At 45.6% G+C, this 15,662-nt stretch overlaps 1 protein-coding gene across 1 annotated transcript in view; it reads right to left on the reverse strand.

Moving 5' to 3' along the window:
• Positions 1-242: 242 nt before the first annotated feature.
• med14 (mediator complex subunit 14) overlaps positions 243-15,662 on the reverse strand; it is a 40,608-nt gene continuing 25,188 nt past the window's right edge. The window contains exons 15-29 of the mRNA XM_056290085.1: positions 13,743-13,877; positions 13,432-13,508; positions 13,119-13,279; positions 12,325-12,471; positions 11,797-12,041; positions 6,189-6,458; positions 5,722-5,965; positions 5,021-5,143; positions 4,560-4,736; positions 4,203-4,441; positions 3,920-4,099; positions 3,727-3,834; positions 3,466-3,591; positions 1,573-1,762; positions 243-1,078 (exon numbers count right to left, since the gene is read on the reverse strand). Of these exons, the coding sequence (XP_056146060.1) occupies positions 1,005-1,078; positions 1,573-1,762; positions 3,466-3,591; positions 3,727-3,834; positions 3,920-4,099; positions 4,203-4,441; positions 4,560-4,736; positions 5,021-5,143; positions 5,722-5,965; positions 6,189-6,458; positions 11,797-12,041; positions 12,325-12,471; positions 13,119-13,279; positions 13,432-13,508; positions 13,743-13,877 (2,496 nt within the window). The 3' untranslated portion in view covers positions 243-1,004. The remainder of the gene's footprint in view (positions 1,079-1,572; positions 1,763-3,465; positions 3,592-3,726; positions 3,835-3,919; positions 4,100-4,202; positions 4,442-4,559; positions 4,737-5,020; positions 5,144-5,721; positions 5,966-6,188; positions 6,459-11,796; positions 12,042-12,324; positions 12,472-13,118; positions 13,280-13,431; positions 13,509-13,742; positions 13,878-15,662) is intronic.

Consider the following 15,662-nt stretch of genomic DNA (forward strand, 5'->3'; position numbering starts at 1 on the left):
CTGATGGCAGTATTTTCAATTTTCTACAACTTCAAACAAGCCACTTATTCTATCAAATCCCAAAAGCAATATGCCAAGTGATGTCTCCCCATCCTCTTGACTGCACAAGTGTTGTAAAGAATGTGCTCCAAATTTTAAGTACACTCTGAGTGCCACCAAACCAAAAATCCGTTTCCCCTCTTTGGCCACCTCATTCAACATGTTCTGCTGACGCCACTGCAAGCACAAATCACTTCTGGGCTCGGTTTATTAAATAGTAATCAAACACAGACAAGAGGTCTGAGATTCTTCATTCAGGACTCAAAAGCAGTCTTACTAAAATACAGCTGGCAATATAAAGTTTGTCACAGTTCAACAGTATTCAAAGTGACAGCTCAAACTAAAAAGGTTGAGGTCTTGACATAGCAAAATGAAGAAGACATTTAAATAGTGCGCTAGGAAAGAATATATCTCCAATACCTTAACAGTATCAATCTGCCTTTATAAAAAAAAAAAAAAAAAGAACGTGAAGACAATCTCTAGCAAAAATCTAACCCACCTGTGTAGATTTCTTTGCCACACTCAAATATACAACCATGTACATGTTTGGTAAACCACCAGAATTTCAGTTAGATAATCCTTTGCTGAAAAGTGCACGCAACTGTAGGGGAAAAAAACTGTTTTGCATCAAATGCCTGACTCTTCCAAGGAACACCTCTATGACGACAGATGAGTAATTCACACATTAAACTTTGCCAGGGACAAACACCGGGATTCACTATCCTGTGTGATCCACTCCGGGATTCTCTATCCTGTGTGATCCACTCCGGGATTCACTATCCTGTGTGATCCACTCCGGGATTCACTATCCTGTGTGATCCACGCCCTTTCACAACTGGAACTGTCCATCAAACTGATATGTTGCATTTTGACATCTTGGAACCACTTTTTTCTTCTCTGTCTGCGCTGCGTTTGACTTCAGTCTCGATCAGCCACGCTCCGGAACAGCAAACAAGCTCATGTTCCTACTGACGACCACCAGGGGGCAGAGTAAGGCTGGCCATCAGTTCATGAACCGAAGCAAATATCGTACACTCGCCTAAACAGGGGGAAAAAAGGAATACACAGCTTAGACAATGTCATCCAAAATAACTATGTTAATGTAACACAAACAGAATGTGTCTCTGCATATTAATGGCCCTGGTGACAGGACGGTACTGAGATTTGTTCTAGTGTGGTGCAGAGTGGAGTCTTGCCCCGGATCGAGGCGATATACCTCAACATGGATAATGTTTTAACACGGGGATGATTACTGGTGTTTTCGTAAGATATTTACACAGCAGACCATGATGATAAATGATCATTAGTAATGTGGATATTAAGACCAAGCAGGTAGACATTCACTGCATTTCACTAAGACGGTGGAAGAAGTTCTGAAAATGGTCCCATTTTACTGTAAGGCAGCCTTTAAGACATGGACATGACAACATTTGTGTTCTATCACCGGATTACCAGAAGCTGAATCTCACAACACATCTAGTCTCATGTCACCATAAGCAGATTATATCCAGATATTGCCCAGCTCTATCTCACCTTGTCTGGCGGGGTGCAGCTCGTTGAACCTCTTCAGGATGTTGGAGACCATGAGCGCTGCGGCCCCGGACGAGCTGTGCTGTCTGGGGATGTCGGCCTGCTGTGTGAGGCCTGTGGCCATGTCGTACACAATGGGTACGATGATGTTCACCGGCTCCTGGGGCACGGGGATCCGCTGGGTCAGCTGGAGCTGAGGAGCGAAAAGACCACATACTTACACACAAAAACAATAAAGCGGGGGGGGGGGGGACCATGGCCCCTGCCTGGAGCTGCACCCAAGGAGGGGACACAGAGGGAGTTCTGACAGGACACAGAAGCGGGGTGGGCTAAGCTAACTGCTAGCCCATGCAGACCGGCAGGTCTGACAGTCAGGACACAGAAGCGGGGTGGGCTAAGCTAACGGCTAGCCCATGCAGACCGGCAGGTCTGACAGTCAGGACACAAAACCTATTTATTCCTGTCACATATTTAGTGGTTCGTTCGTTCTTTGTTTTTTACTAATTTATTTCTGATTTTTCCCTTTTTTTTTCTCCCAATTTAGTGGCCAATCGATCCCTGTTTTAGTTCAAACACCCACCCTCATACCGCGTGCGTTCGCCAACTGCATCTCTCCGGCCGGCAGTCTCGAAGGAGTCGCCTCACCACTTTCGTGACAAGGTGAATCCAGGCCGAACCACTGCTTTTTCCGACACACACAGAGACGCATTCATGTGACGAACACAAGCCGACTCCGCCCCCGTCCCGAAGACAGCGTTGCCAATTATTGCTGCTTCATCGAGTCCGGCCATAGTCGGATCTGACGAGACCGAGGCGCGAACCCTGGTCCCCAGTGGGCAACTGCATTGACACAAAGCCGATGCTTAGACCGCTACACCACCGCGGACCCGTTCTCTTATCTTGTCGTTGACATGTAAACGTTGTCTATGTCTCTCGACCTCATTTCTCTTGGGCTCTCGTCCTGTGAGTCAACAGGTTCATGTCATATTTCACTCACACGTTTCAGCCACTCATCTCGTGTTGGTGGTTCCACCGTGTACCACCTCCTCGTAACAGCCTTTCTGTAAGCTGCCAACAAAATGTTCAGCAAATCTCTGTCTTCTCTTAACACAACATCTCCTGATGATGCTCGTCGCCACAAGTGCAACAAGTCTTTTGGAAGTCAGGGTGGAAACACAAGCCATCTTTCCAGACAGCTAGTGAAAGTGCATCAAATACAGGCGGAGAAATGCGGTTTTCCACTGCCCGGCTCGTAGTTCATCTCTCGTTGGCCCGTCCGCCTCAGCTGTTATGTATGCTAGCAGCCTAGAGGCTAGCAGGCTAGCTAGAGGCTAGCAGCTGAGAGTCCAGTTAACCAAATGATACACACATCGGTTCATGGTTAAAAGTGCCGCTCGGTCCAGACATGAGAAAATAAAGCAATGTTAATTCTGTTCTCAATTTGTTTTGTTTTTTTTCCTCTTAAAAAAAATAACAAAAAGAACCGATGAGAGTACAGTCAAAGTACCGGATCGATAGACGCGGTATCGGTAAGAGCAGTAGTACCGTTAAAATCTTAACGACACCCATCCCTAAGAATACATGACCTCGGTATAGCCCTCCTTCATTCTCATTGGTTAGTAAACTAGAAGCAACACTGATGAGCTGTGTGCTTCAGTAAAAGTGAAAACTGTCGTACCTTTAAACGAGTGGGAGCACTGACAGCGCTACAGACTCTAAAAAGAGGTCGGATTGCTGCATCATCTTTCCACAGACATAATACAAATATAGGAAATGTGTTTTTATGGGTCTGACGGACACGTGGCTTCACGCCATAGACGAGTGTGTGACAGAGTTGTGTTACTACTGCATGAATGCCTAGTGAGGATAGAGAAGCTTGATGCTGCCAAAACTCACGAAGAACAGCATCTTGGACTTGAGCACCACAGCGATGGTTCCAGGAGGAGCGATAGGAGGTGCACTGGGAGGAATGGTCAAACAGAACTGAACGTTCCACTTCAGCTGGCCAGCCTGGTCAGGGAACTGTGGTGGGAGACAGGATTACTCGTGATATTCAAACACATACAGAAGGGGAGACCTAAGACACTTACATAACCAAATATGTTGTTACTATCCATACAGTCTATTATGAGCCGAAATCAGCATCAATCCACTCACCAGCTCGAGCTTCATGATGCGCACACAGTCCCTGAGGATGTTGGTGGGAGCCCCCAGTAGCTTAGTGAAAGCATTCAGAGTGTTGTATTTGAAAGGAGGGCCAGCCACCTACAGATACAGGTCAACAAGTTCTTAACATTGGGTGCACGCGAGTACGGGTGTATGCATTGGATTTTGCAATGGCTGCACCTACCCGGGTCTCAAAGAACTTCTCCAGAACCTGCAGCTCCTCCTGAGACCAGGGCCCGGCGTTCTCTGGGGTGACCTTCAGCTGCAGCGTCTGGTAGTTCTTTGGGTTGAGAGCCACGCGACACTTCAGCACCTCCGTTTTAAACATGATCACCCCCGGCTCGTTGGAATTCACAATGGACAGCTGGAGGAGAGGAGGGCAGAGGAGGACAGTATGAAACGACAGCGGAAGAGTATGTGGAAGGACGTGAGATCAGAGGAAGGCAGTGACGTTGCGCATCACTCACATTGGGCTCCTGCTGGATGATCCTCTGCAGGTGACGTCTCATGATGACCGAGCCCAGGAAGCGCTCCAGCGGGGAACAGAGGTAGCTTCCTGCCAGGCCTGGCACCAGGCAGGGTGTGGGCGAGGGCAGTAGAAGCACGTGCAAGGCATTGTGGGTAAGAATAGTAGGGATGGAAGCGGCCCAGGGGCGCTGAGGTAGTTTACGGGGTGGAGGCATACTGCTGGGCATGACCTGGGAGCCTAGGAGAGACACAGTTTACACAGGTGAGCCACTTCTATACTAGAATTGTGAAGTGAATAAGAGAAATGTCCAGCTTCTTCTTCGCTGGTGTGGCAGAACAGCGCTAACGGTGCTTACTGGTTCCGGCACGTGGTGAATGAGGGTCGGGGATTGGCGAATGCAGGGAGGGGTTTCCTGGGGACATGCCATGGATCCGCGCACCAGGAGAAGGCCCGGACACCTGGGGGGAGCCTGGCCACTGGCCCCTCTGACTGGGAGACACCATGGCATATGGAGAACTCGGGTCCAGAGCACCTGAAAGAAGACAGAAGCCAGCTTAGTGATAATACCCGTGACTCACAACAGTACAAACAGTCAGAGGAACGCACTACAGCATGCCTGTGGTTAACCTGCCGAATAGACCCTTTCCTCGTGTGCTGGGCTAATCTCTGAGGCACAGAAGAGGAAGAATATTTGTGTCAAGGTTTGTAATGGCATCTGCTGTTCAGTTCTGCACAGCTCAGTCTCAACCAGTTCTCGTCCAGCCCTGCTGCAAGGGCTGCCGGCCAAAATCAGTGCCCAGCCAGCCTTTCACTTACCGTGGGGGCTGGCAAAACTGGTCTGGCCGATGGCTATCCCCAGAGAGGAGGGAGACGGGGTGGGCCCAAAGGGAGAGGGGGCCCTCAGAGCCCCACTAGGGGAGCTGGAGGCATGGATGGTCCCTGTATTCACACGCAAGCATGCGCGCGCACACACACACACACACACACGCACACACACACACACCAAAGGGCTCGTCAGACTCTAGTAGAGGTTGACAAGTTCTCCTTACACACATGAGCGCGCGCACACACACACACACACACAAACACACACCTGCACATGCAAACACTAAAGGTAGGTAGGTGGTGGTGTTTGGCCAGCGGGCTGAGATGGTATGGAGGGGGTGGGGACGGACTATAGGTCCCACACACACACAAACACAAGGCATGTTCTCGATGTTGGCGGCAAATTTGACATGACACAATGAACTTCACAGCTCCACAAAATTAAGGACGCACACGCCAACAGCAGGCTCTCTGTCTTTGTCCCACATACACAGATGAGATGATCACGCCACGAACAAACCTTCCGAACAAGTGGGGTGGCTGGGTGACTAATGAGACTGGCTCCATTTGTGTCAAAAACAAGAGTGGTTGATTTGATGCTGTGGGGTAGACTGGCAAGCCAACATGGCACAGCGCACCATTCTCTCACTCACACACACCCCTGCCAAACTACGGCTCCAGAGGGGACATACCCGGAGACTGGGTGGGCATCATGGATGGAGACGGGGCTACGTTTGCATGATAAGGGGTAGGTGGTGAGGTAAGGGGAGGGTAAACGCCCCCTGCACCTCCTCTCATTGGCTGTTGCTGGGCCTGCAGTTGGTTCATCAGATTGTCCATCACGTCCACTCCTACCGGCGAGGGCGGGTTGTCATCTTCGTTGACAGAGCGCCTGCGGGCGTCTTGATTGCTGTCCACAAACATGTTGAGGAAAGTCTGGGGAGAGAAGGGAGAAAGGAAGGAGGGGGCAAGAAAGTCAATACACGGAAAGATGAAGCGGGAGGCTTAAAGCTCCAAACCTGAGGACCGCTGTTTCTAACTGTGATGCCTGTGTAGATGCTGATAAGCTGAGTGTTGTTATGAGATCCTTTCAAAACGAACCAGAATCACAAGTGCTGTTGTGTCAGCACCTTTAACCCCTTCCCTTTGCCCACCCTACCTTAAGCCCCGGAGCAGGGTAGAATCCCTCCACAATCTTGGTGTTGTCAAAGAGGCTATAGGCACCGTCTCGGACAGCCACCACCCCTCGGCTCCGGCAGTAGATGTCTATGCAGTACATGTTGCGGAAGGCCAGGCGAATGTGTGTGGGCGACTGGGGCAGAATGGAGAAGCACTGGTAAGCGGTGTTGGTGCGCTGGGTCAGACCCAGCATGGGCACTGTGGGGAGCTTGTTGATGGCGTTCAGGGGTGCTTGCGTGTCCGACAGCACCTGGAATAAAGAGTTTGTGGTAAGTTGCTGGAGAGATACCGAAAGTAAGAAAGACGGAGAATGTCTTAAATGAGTGTTTTAGATGATTTTTGGAACATGTTTAACTAGTTAGAACTAGTTGGAGTACCATGCTGGGTGGCTTCTTCCACACAGATCAACTCAATGACTGCCAGAAAGACAGAACAGTCAAAAACGGCGTTTCAGGGTGCTTTCACACCTGAGCTGTTTGGTTCATTTTAATCGAACCCTGGAGCGTTTACCCACTTGGTGAGGTTCGTTGGAGCAGATGTGAACACGGCAATCACACTCCGGTGCAGACCAAAACAACCGAACCGAGACCTTGTTGAATAAGTGGTCTCTGTCCGGTTACAAATTAACTCTGGGGCGTCCGGGTAGCATAGTGGTGTATTCTACTGCCTACCAACACGGGGATCACCGGTTCGAATCCCCGTGTTACCTCCGGCTTGGTCAGGCGTCCCTACAGGCACAATTGGCCGTGTCTGCGGGTGGGAAGCCGCATGTGGGTATGTGTCCTGGTCGCTGCACTAGCGCCTCCGGTGGCACCTAGTTTTCTATGTGCACTGCTCTGATGTTAAGCTGTCAGAGATACGGGGTGGCACGGGGAGAGGCACCTTCAGGGTTCAGGGATTCCCCTCCCAACCTAGAACTCGAGTTTCCACTTCAAGGATGGAAGTCACTAACGTTGCATATGTGTGCTGTGTTCACACGTTACATTTCATTTTGATTCACAGACGTTCTTTTGTTCAGGTCGTCTATGGATATGTGAATAACTAGGTAGACTTTCTGTCTTCACCGATTGAAATGCTTCATCAAGAGTATAGAGTTACTGGGCTAAATAATCCTATAAAGAGGAGTAAGGCTATTGCTAAAATACTGAACATGAGATGAGAAGCTGCACAAAATGGGGTTTAGAAACTCACACTATTCCTCATTTGAGAAGGGAAATGCAAGGGGGTATAGCAATACTAATTTCAAACAGAGTAAACTTCCAGTTTTCCTCAGAGGTTACAAGTAAAGAAGGGTGTTATTTGTTGGCCAAAGGATCTGCTGATAACAGAGAAATTACATTACTGGATGTGATGTCTACAGACCACCAGGAAATGATAAGCAACTGATCCAAAAGGTGTTTAATATGATAACTATGGAAACATCAGGTGTGCCAATATGTGGAGGGGACGGGAATATTCATCTACATCCCCTTCCTGGAATCCATGAGCAGTTTTACATTCTTCTCTTATCCACACACCATATACCCAGGAATAGACTATTTTTTTATGTCCAAAGTTGACCAACAGACTTATAAAATGTGACAAAGGGGTATATTTGACATTGCATTTAGGTAACAGACCCACGGAGACTCTAGGGAGACCAAACACTAGCCTCTTACATGACCCTCAATGTCAAAATTATATAAGGGAAGAACTCAAAAATTATGTCGTATTATAATAATTGGGGCGCAGTGGTTAGTGCGGTCGCCTCACAGCAAGAAGGTCCCTGGTTCGAGCCCCGGGGTAGTCCAACCTTGGAGGTAATCCCAGGTCGTCCTGTGTGGAGTTTGCATGTTCTCCCCATGTCTGCATGGGTTTCCTCCGGGTGCTCCGGTTTCCCCCCACAGTCCAAAGACATGTAGGTCAGGTAAATCAGCCGTACTAAATTGTCCCTAGGTATGAATGTGTGTGTGTGTGTGTGTGTGTGTGTGTGTGTGTGTGTGTGTGTGTGTGTGTGTGTGTGTGTGTGTGTGTGTGTGTGTGTGTGTGTGTGTCGGCCCTGTGTGACAGTCTGGCGGCCTGTCCAGGGTGTCTCCCCGCCCACCGCCCAATGACTGCTGGGATAGGCTCCAGCATCCCCGCGACCCTGCGAGCAGGATAAGCGGTTTCGATAATGGATGGAATGGATTCTAATAATGGGACGGTGTCCCCCAGTACACTGTGGGATGCAGCCAAGGCTGTTATTCGGGGCAAACTTATAACGTGGTCAGCTCGGAGGAAGAAGGAAAAAGAGAAACAAATTACAGACTTGACTGCAAAAGTAAAATCCTTGGAGAGCAGACATATGAAGTATAATGACACTGATGTTTTAAATCAAATCCAGGACACAAAACAAACTCTTATAGACCTATATCAGTACTAAACATGGATCACAGATTATATGCATCAATACTAGCAAAACTGTCAAGCCATCTTCATTTCATTCCAAGCACACACCTTAATCTCTTGGAATGAATCCTCAGACTTGAGAGATGCCAACGACTAGCAGAAAGAATAGAAAATATTGTCCCAGATTTGATAGACCCAGATCAGATGGGCTTTGTAAAAAACAGGCAAACCCAGGACAATGTGTGGCAGGCTCTCCACCTCATTGAGCACATGAGAAATAGTGATATGAAATCCATAGTTGGTAGTCTTGATGCTGAAAAGGCTTTTGACTTGGTCCGTTGGGAATATTTATATTTGGTTCCTAAACGCTTTGGCTTCAGCAATCTGGTAATTGAATGTCTGAATTCTCTATACTGCTACCCCACGGCCAGAATTAAAATAAACTGGTCTTTATCTAAAACAGTATTTCTCGAAAGGGGATGTCGCCAGGGGTATCCCCTTAGTCCCACACTTTTTGCTCTCTATATTGAGCCATTGGCACAGGCAATAAGAGAGGATAAAGATATGACTGGGGATATTGATTGGAAACACACAACATAAAATTTGTCTGCACGTGTACCATATTTTTATGACCCTCACTAACCCCAAAGTAAATCTGCCTAAATTACTGCTTCTACTTAAAGAATTTGACTCATACTCTGGTTACAAATTAAATTTACATAAAACTCAGACTTTGACCTTCAACCAGGGACCACATGAAAACAATTATAGAACGTGTACATTTAAATGGACTGATAACAACTAAATACCATGGAGTACAAATACCGAAAAGATTTAACTATAATTTATGACCACAATTATACTCCCTTAACAGCAGACATCAACGCAGACCTAAGTTGCTGGTCATTATTACTGACAAATATGTACAACCGCACAGAAATTATGATAAATATACTACCCAGGCTCCTATTCCTCCTTCAGTCACAGCCAGTTGACATACCTCCCAAGAAATTTAATGAATAGAATAGGATTATATCAATGTTTATTTGGGGAAAACAAAAACCACGGATCACATTTCAGACATTACAGCTGCCTAAAGATAAAGGCGGAATGGCTTTATCCTGCCTGAAAGATTATTACAGAGCAGAAAAGCTGCGCTTTCTGGTCTGTTGGTGTGATCTGGAGTGTGATAAAATGGAGGTACTTCGAACAAAATCTAATAAGTGTACCGCTCCCATCTATATCGGGAGACAAAACTCAAAAAAAAAAATTTTTTTTTTCGCTAAATCGACTAACTGGATTGTAACCCCTTCCCTTCTTAACATTTGGCATAGAAAAATTAAGAGACCTGAAATATGAAAGAAATGCACGAATATTACGCTGGGTAGCATGTATACAGATTTCACACCAGCCGAATTGGACAGTAGATTTAAACATTGGACAGATGTGGGTATCACCTTATATTGCAACGTTTCCTGCAAAACTGGATTAGATTCCTTTCAGTGACTCACAGAAACCTATGATCTGGAGAAATGGGATTTCTTCAAATATCTTCAATTGAGGCATTATTTTGATAAAAAAAACATTAAAACCATTGGAGAGGAGGGAATGAGCCTGATAGGGATATTTATCAATGCGTATAAAGGTAATACTAACAGAAAACTAACTTCCAGGTTTGTTCTGCTTTACACTGGACAGGGGTCTCTCCACAATGTATATTAAATCAAGGTGGGAGAAAGAAGCTAACATACAGTTAACTGAAAACGATTGGCTAAACATTTGTAGGAAGCAGTCCACCACCTCTAGCTCAGATCTGTGGAGGGAATTCACCTGGAAAAACACTTTAAGGTTCTTCGTAACTCCAAAAATCAAAAGCTTACAGACTAACAATCCAGAACAAGGACAATGTTGGAGAAGGTGTGGTAATATGTCTGCTGGCCATTTTCACATATTTGGGAGTGCCCTAATATTTCCTCTTACTGGATAGATGTAATAACAGTGATCAGCTCAATAAGCTCACAGCTTGATCTATTTCAGCGTTATATACTGAGGAAACATACCACTTGGGCTGAATAAACAAGAGATAGTTATTACAAATATTATTAACATGTAGCAAAAAAAGCAATAACAAGGAAATGGCTGAGCAGTGAGTGTCCAACCATCTCAGACTGGATAGAATTAGTTAAAGAAATTCATCACATGGAAAGATTAACATTTTCTCTGAGACATGATACTGAGGAAAGGTATCAGATATTGGAAGAATTGGAGATGTTGCTTGGATCTGAGGTGATCTCATTATGGTATGTTTGCTCTGTGTGGAGAACTCTGTACTTTTCCATGCTGGAACTTTTAAAGCGGACCTTGTGAATGTATGGAGGAACACTCCCCCTTTGGGAGTATCCTGTTTTATTACGGATCAAAGTGGTGAATCGTGGGTACCTCAAAGGACAGCTGTGGACATGAAGGACCCCAAACCCAATCTGATAGCCCAATTTTTTTCCCCCGTTTAGAGTGATGTCTGGCATTTCCCATTGCCATAGACGACTCTGTCTGTTGTGCCTGTTTTGTATATGTATTCTTTATTGCCAAAATAATAAAAACAAAGCTAAATAAAAAAAAATTTTTTTAAAAAACACTGAGCAGTTGCGGCAAAGTCTAGCTGACTGCAACAAGGTGAGGGTGTAACCACCATTTCAGGCTGGGAGCAAATTTCATTCAGCTTGAGGTGCATTGCTCTGCTTTTAATCCACCTCCATGTTAATTAATGCAGCTATTCCTACCAGCCACACCCCAGCAGTGGGGGTTGCGCTTTCACTTCAGGTCTATTTTTCTGTAGGCAGAATACAAGCAGTTTCCATTATAAAAAGTACATTGATCACATCTTCTGTTTCATTTTGAGCAACGTGTGATAAAACCCACAATCACATCTGAATGGATAATTAATTGTACAGATTCTTTCACATAAGAAATAGCTACTGTTTAAAGTTTAAAAAATATCGGTCTTTTTTCCATCCTAATTTGCGATGATAATGATTAGAAATGTAGATATTACTGCTATTATGAGGAACATTATAATACCACAGAGAAAACGGGAACAGTCTGTTCTCCTTGATAAGAGTATCAGAGCGCCTGGTCCGAATACAGGCCCTATACCAAAATATTTCACGACACCGTGTGTGGGTGACTGTGCATATCTGTAATGCATCAACACTAAGCAGTACCTGCAGCAGCTGTACAACGTTTGGGTTCTTGTTGAACATCTCCTGCAGCTGGTGGAGGATGATGTTGTGGCAGTTGGAGCAGCCAGAGTTTGGTCCCACCGTGCCCAGAGCGAGGTGGAATCTCTGGGCAGAGGAGTTCCACTGGATGGTGACCGAGCTGCCCTTTGTGCTGCCGTAGCAGAGCACCAGCTTACGGTAGTTATACAGCCGGATCTCTGAGAACAGGCTCAGGTATGATGGCATCTCTGGGGGAGATAAGGTATAAATCAACAACATGACTGACTGAGCTTTGATGATTCAAATGCTCTCAGCATTCATCACTTCTGAGAGCTAGTATATACCAATGGAAAACGTTCATTTAAGTTTCCATATGTATAATCTTCACTAAAGCTGAATCGCTCCAACTAATCACTCTGTAATGTAAAGACAGAGATTCAAACGTCATTTGAAATGAATAAACATCTGTTGAAGAACACGCCATCTAAGCTTTAAGTATTTTCATGGCCTTAAAGATGTACATGCACACACCTGGTAGTGCACGTGAAAATTCAAGGACACACTGGTAAAGCTGGCTTATGGAGTTCCAGTCATTGAGAAACATCTCCACCACTTTTCTCCCTCCCACTGGCTCTGACAGAGGGTTCTCATAGGTCAGATAGACGTGACGTGTGGAAGCTAGAGAGAGGAAGAGGAACAAAGTGGTTCAAGGAAGATGTTTTCATGTTAGTCAACCAGGAAGTGAACCCCACCATGGGTTCATTAGACTTGGTCTCTATAGAAAACTGAATGAGGTTTCTGTTAAACATCTGAAATAAAATCTGTGGCCAAGATAAGTTGATGAGATGTGGCTGTTTTGTACTACTACATAATCTTCACAAGTGAATAATGAGTCCACCACAAGTCTTAAAGCATACATAATGTCTATATGAAACAGAAACTGATGTTACCTATTTGTTAGGGGCTTGCTTTCCTGTAAAACATGAACGATTCAAACTTTCTGAAATGAAGATTTAATGGTCTATTCTATTTAAAACCATCGAAATTTTGTAAGCTTGTGTTGACTACAGACCTTATTTGAGGTGTTTAACAGAACACAGTCATCCTTCCCATAGCGACAGAGCTGAAGGAACCTGTGGTTCAGAAATGCCGACTCACCTCTGGGTTTTCAGGCTAAGAACTGGACCGTTATATATTCATAGGTTAACTCGTTTAGCAGGTGCACCAGACTTCTAAACACGACACAAAGCGTTTGCTCATCAATCTTCAGCGGTGCTGTGCAGAGCGCTGCGCATGTGCATGTGTGTGTGTGTGTGTGTGTGTACCTTGATCCTTGCTGTGTGTGCTATTCAGCGGGCAGCTAGTCAGCACCAGCTCAGCCACCCAGGTGCGGTTGTTCCTGCCCTGCAGACGGAAGGTGCAGTCCAACAGGGAGCGTTCCAGAGCTCTCCTGCTCTCCTCCCCCACACCTTTACAGGGAGGAATTCTAGGCAAGAAAATGAGGACACCAATTAGAAGGAAGATAAGTTAGAAAGCCACACTGTTTGAACAACACAGTAAAATAATAATCTTTTCATTTGGCTTTGATGTTCTGTACGTGTGTGTGCGAGTGTGTATATTTTGGTGTGCACCCATTACTTGAGGAGGCGTATGGCATGACTGCAGCAGTCGCCCTCCACCTGGACGCCCTGGGTAGGGATCTCCATGTTGGACAGCTATACACACACACACACACACACACACACACACACACACACACACACACACACAGATGTGTGTAAGATAAGGGAAGAGATGAAAGCGACTAGAGAGAGGCAGATGAACAGAAGGATAGGACCCATCTGCCCTTGTCTGGAACAACCACCACTACCCTGGAATCAGACCTATGACTACCTCATACAAACGGAATGTAAACAGCTAAACTAGCCCGTCATCAGACTGAGACGTACCTCTGCTCTGAGGCCAATGAAGGGCATGTTGGTGTCACACATGGCCACTAGGTGAGCCAGCTCTTTGTTGAAGGCACACATCTCACCAGAGCGCCTGGGCTTTTTTGGCTCCAATGCCCCCTGGTCCCCCGACAACTACAGCACAACACACAACAATCAGATACACATGTACAGTGAGAACACAACGTCCCCATAAAAACTCAAAGACAATGGCAGAAATGTGGGTTGGCATTTTTATATGATCATTCTTGCAGATTATGTCTTTATTGCTGAATACAGACCAGAAGATTTGGAAAATCCTGAGCAGAATTCAATAATGTAAATCAATCAAAACAGGATTTCACAGATCGTTCACCTCCACATCAAAAATGTGCTCACGCAATAGAAAGCTAGGTGTAGAGTAGTACCAGAAAAGGAGCAATATCACCAGCTACTCTGACACTTCCCAACATATCACTGATGTCAAGAGGAACCTCGGTCTCACAGTAAATAATGTAATCTAACATGACACCAGATAAGCAAGAAAGGCATGCAGACAGAAAAGTAGATAAATAAAAGTAAATGTTGTGAGTAAATGCTCGTTTTTGTGCTGCTGTGTGTGTGCATGTGTCATTTTTCAGTTTCCCATATTCACATCAACCTTTTGTCTTTTTAAAATTGTCTTTTATTTTTATTGACTAATACAAGACCCTCACATAGCACAGGGAGAGACAGTGTTGTAGTACTCTAGTCCAGGACTCGTGACTCGATTTGGGCTTGAGCACTGATGACTCGGACTTGGTCTCGGACTCGAACACTGGGGACTTGAGACTCGACTCAGACTCAAGGTTTAGCGACTCGACTACAACACTGGGGAGAGACCCCCTGCAGAAGTCCTGAATATCAAATATGCTTGATATCTGCCACCTCACACAGGTAATCTGGTAGGTTAAGACAGAATTAGTAAACCCTCTGATTTATCAGACCACAAAAACCAAGTCTGTGTTCACGATGAGACCATTTCCGATCATTAGGTCCAATTATCTTCTACAGTGCATCCGGAAAGTATTCACACCCCTTCACTTTCCCCACATTTTGTTATGTTACAGCCTTATTCCAAAATGGATTAAATTCATTTTTTTCTCATCAATCTACATACAATACCCCATAATGACAAAGTGAAAAAGGTTTTGTAGAAATTTTTGCAAATTTATTAAAAATAAAAAACTGAAATATTGCATGTACACAAGTATTCACACCCTTTGCTATGACACTCAAAATTGAGCTCAGGTTCATCCTGTTTCCACTGATCATCCTTGAGATGTTTCTACATCTTGATTGGAGTCCACCTGTAGTAAATTCAATTGATCGGACATGATTTGAAAAGGCACACACCTGTCTATATAAGGTCCCACTGTTGACAGTGCATGTCAGAGCAGAAACCAAGCCATGAAGTCAAAGGAATTGTCTGTGGACCTCCGAGACAGGATTGTATCGAGGCACAGATCTGGGGAAGGGTACAAAAAAATTTCTACAGCTTTGAAGGTCCTGAAGAGCACAGTGGTGTCCATCATTCGTAAATGGAAGAAGTTTGGATCCACCAGGATTCTTCCTAGAGCTGGCCGCCCAGCCAAACTGAGCAATCGGGGGAGAAGGGCCTTGGTCAGGGAGGTGACCAAGAACCCGATGGTCACTCTGACAGAGCTCCAGCGTTCCTCTGTGGAGATGGGAGAACCTTCCAGAAGGACAACCATCTCTGCAGCACTCCACCAATCAGGCCTTTATGGTAGAGTGGCCAGACGGAAGCCTCTGCTCAGTAAAAGGCACATGACAGCCCGCTTGGAGTTTGCCAGAAAGCACGTAAAGGACTCTCAGACCATGAGAAACAAGATTCTCTGGTCTGATGAAACCAAGATTGAACTCTTTGACCTGAATGCCAAA

The sequence above is a fragment of the Lampris incognitus genome, chromosome 11, assembly GCF_029633865.1.
Source record: "Lampris incognitus isolate fLamInc1 chromosome 11, fLamInc1.hap2, whole genome shotgun sequence".
NCBI classification, from domain to species: Eukaryota; Metazoa; Chordata; class Actinopteri; order Lampriformes; family Lampridae; genus Lampris; species Lampris incognitus.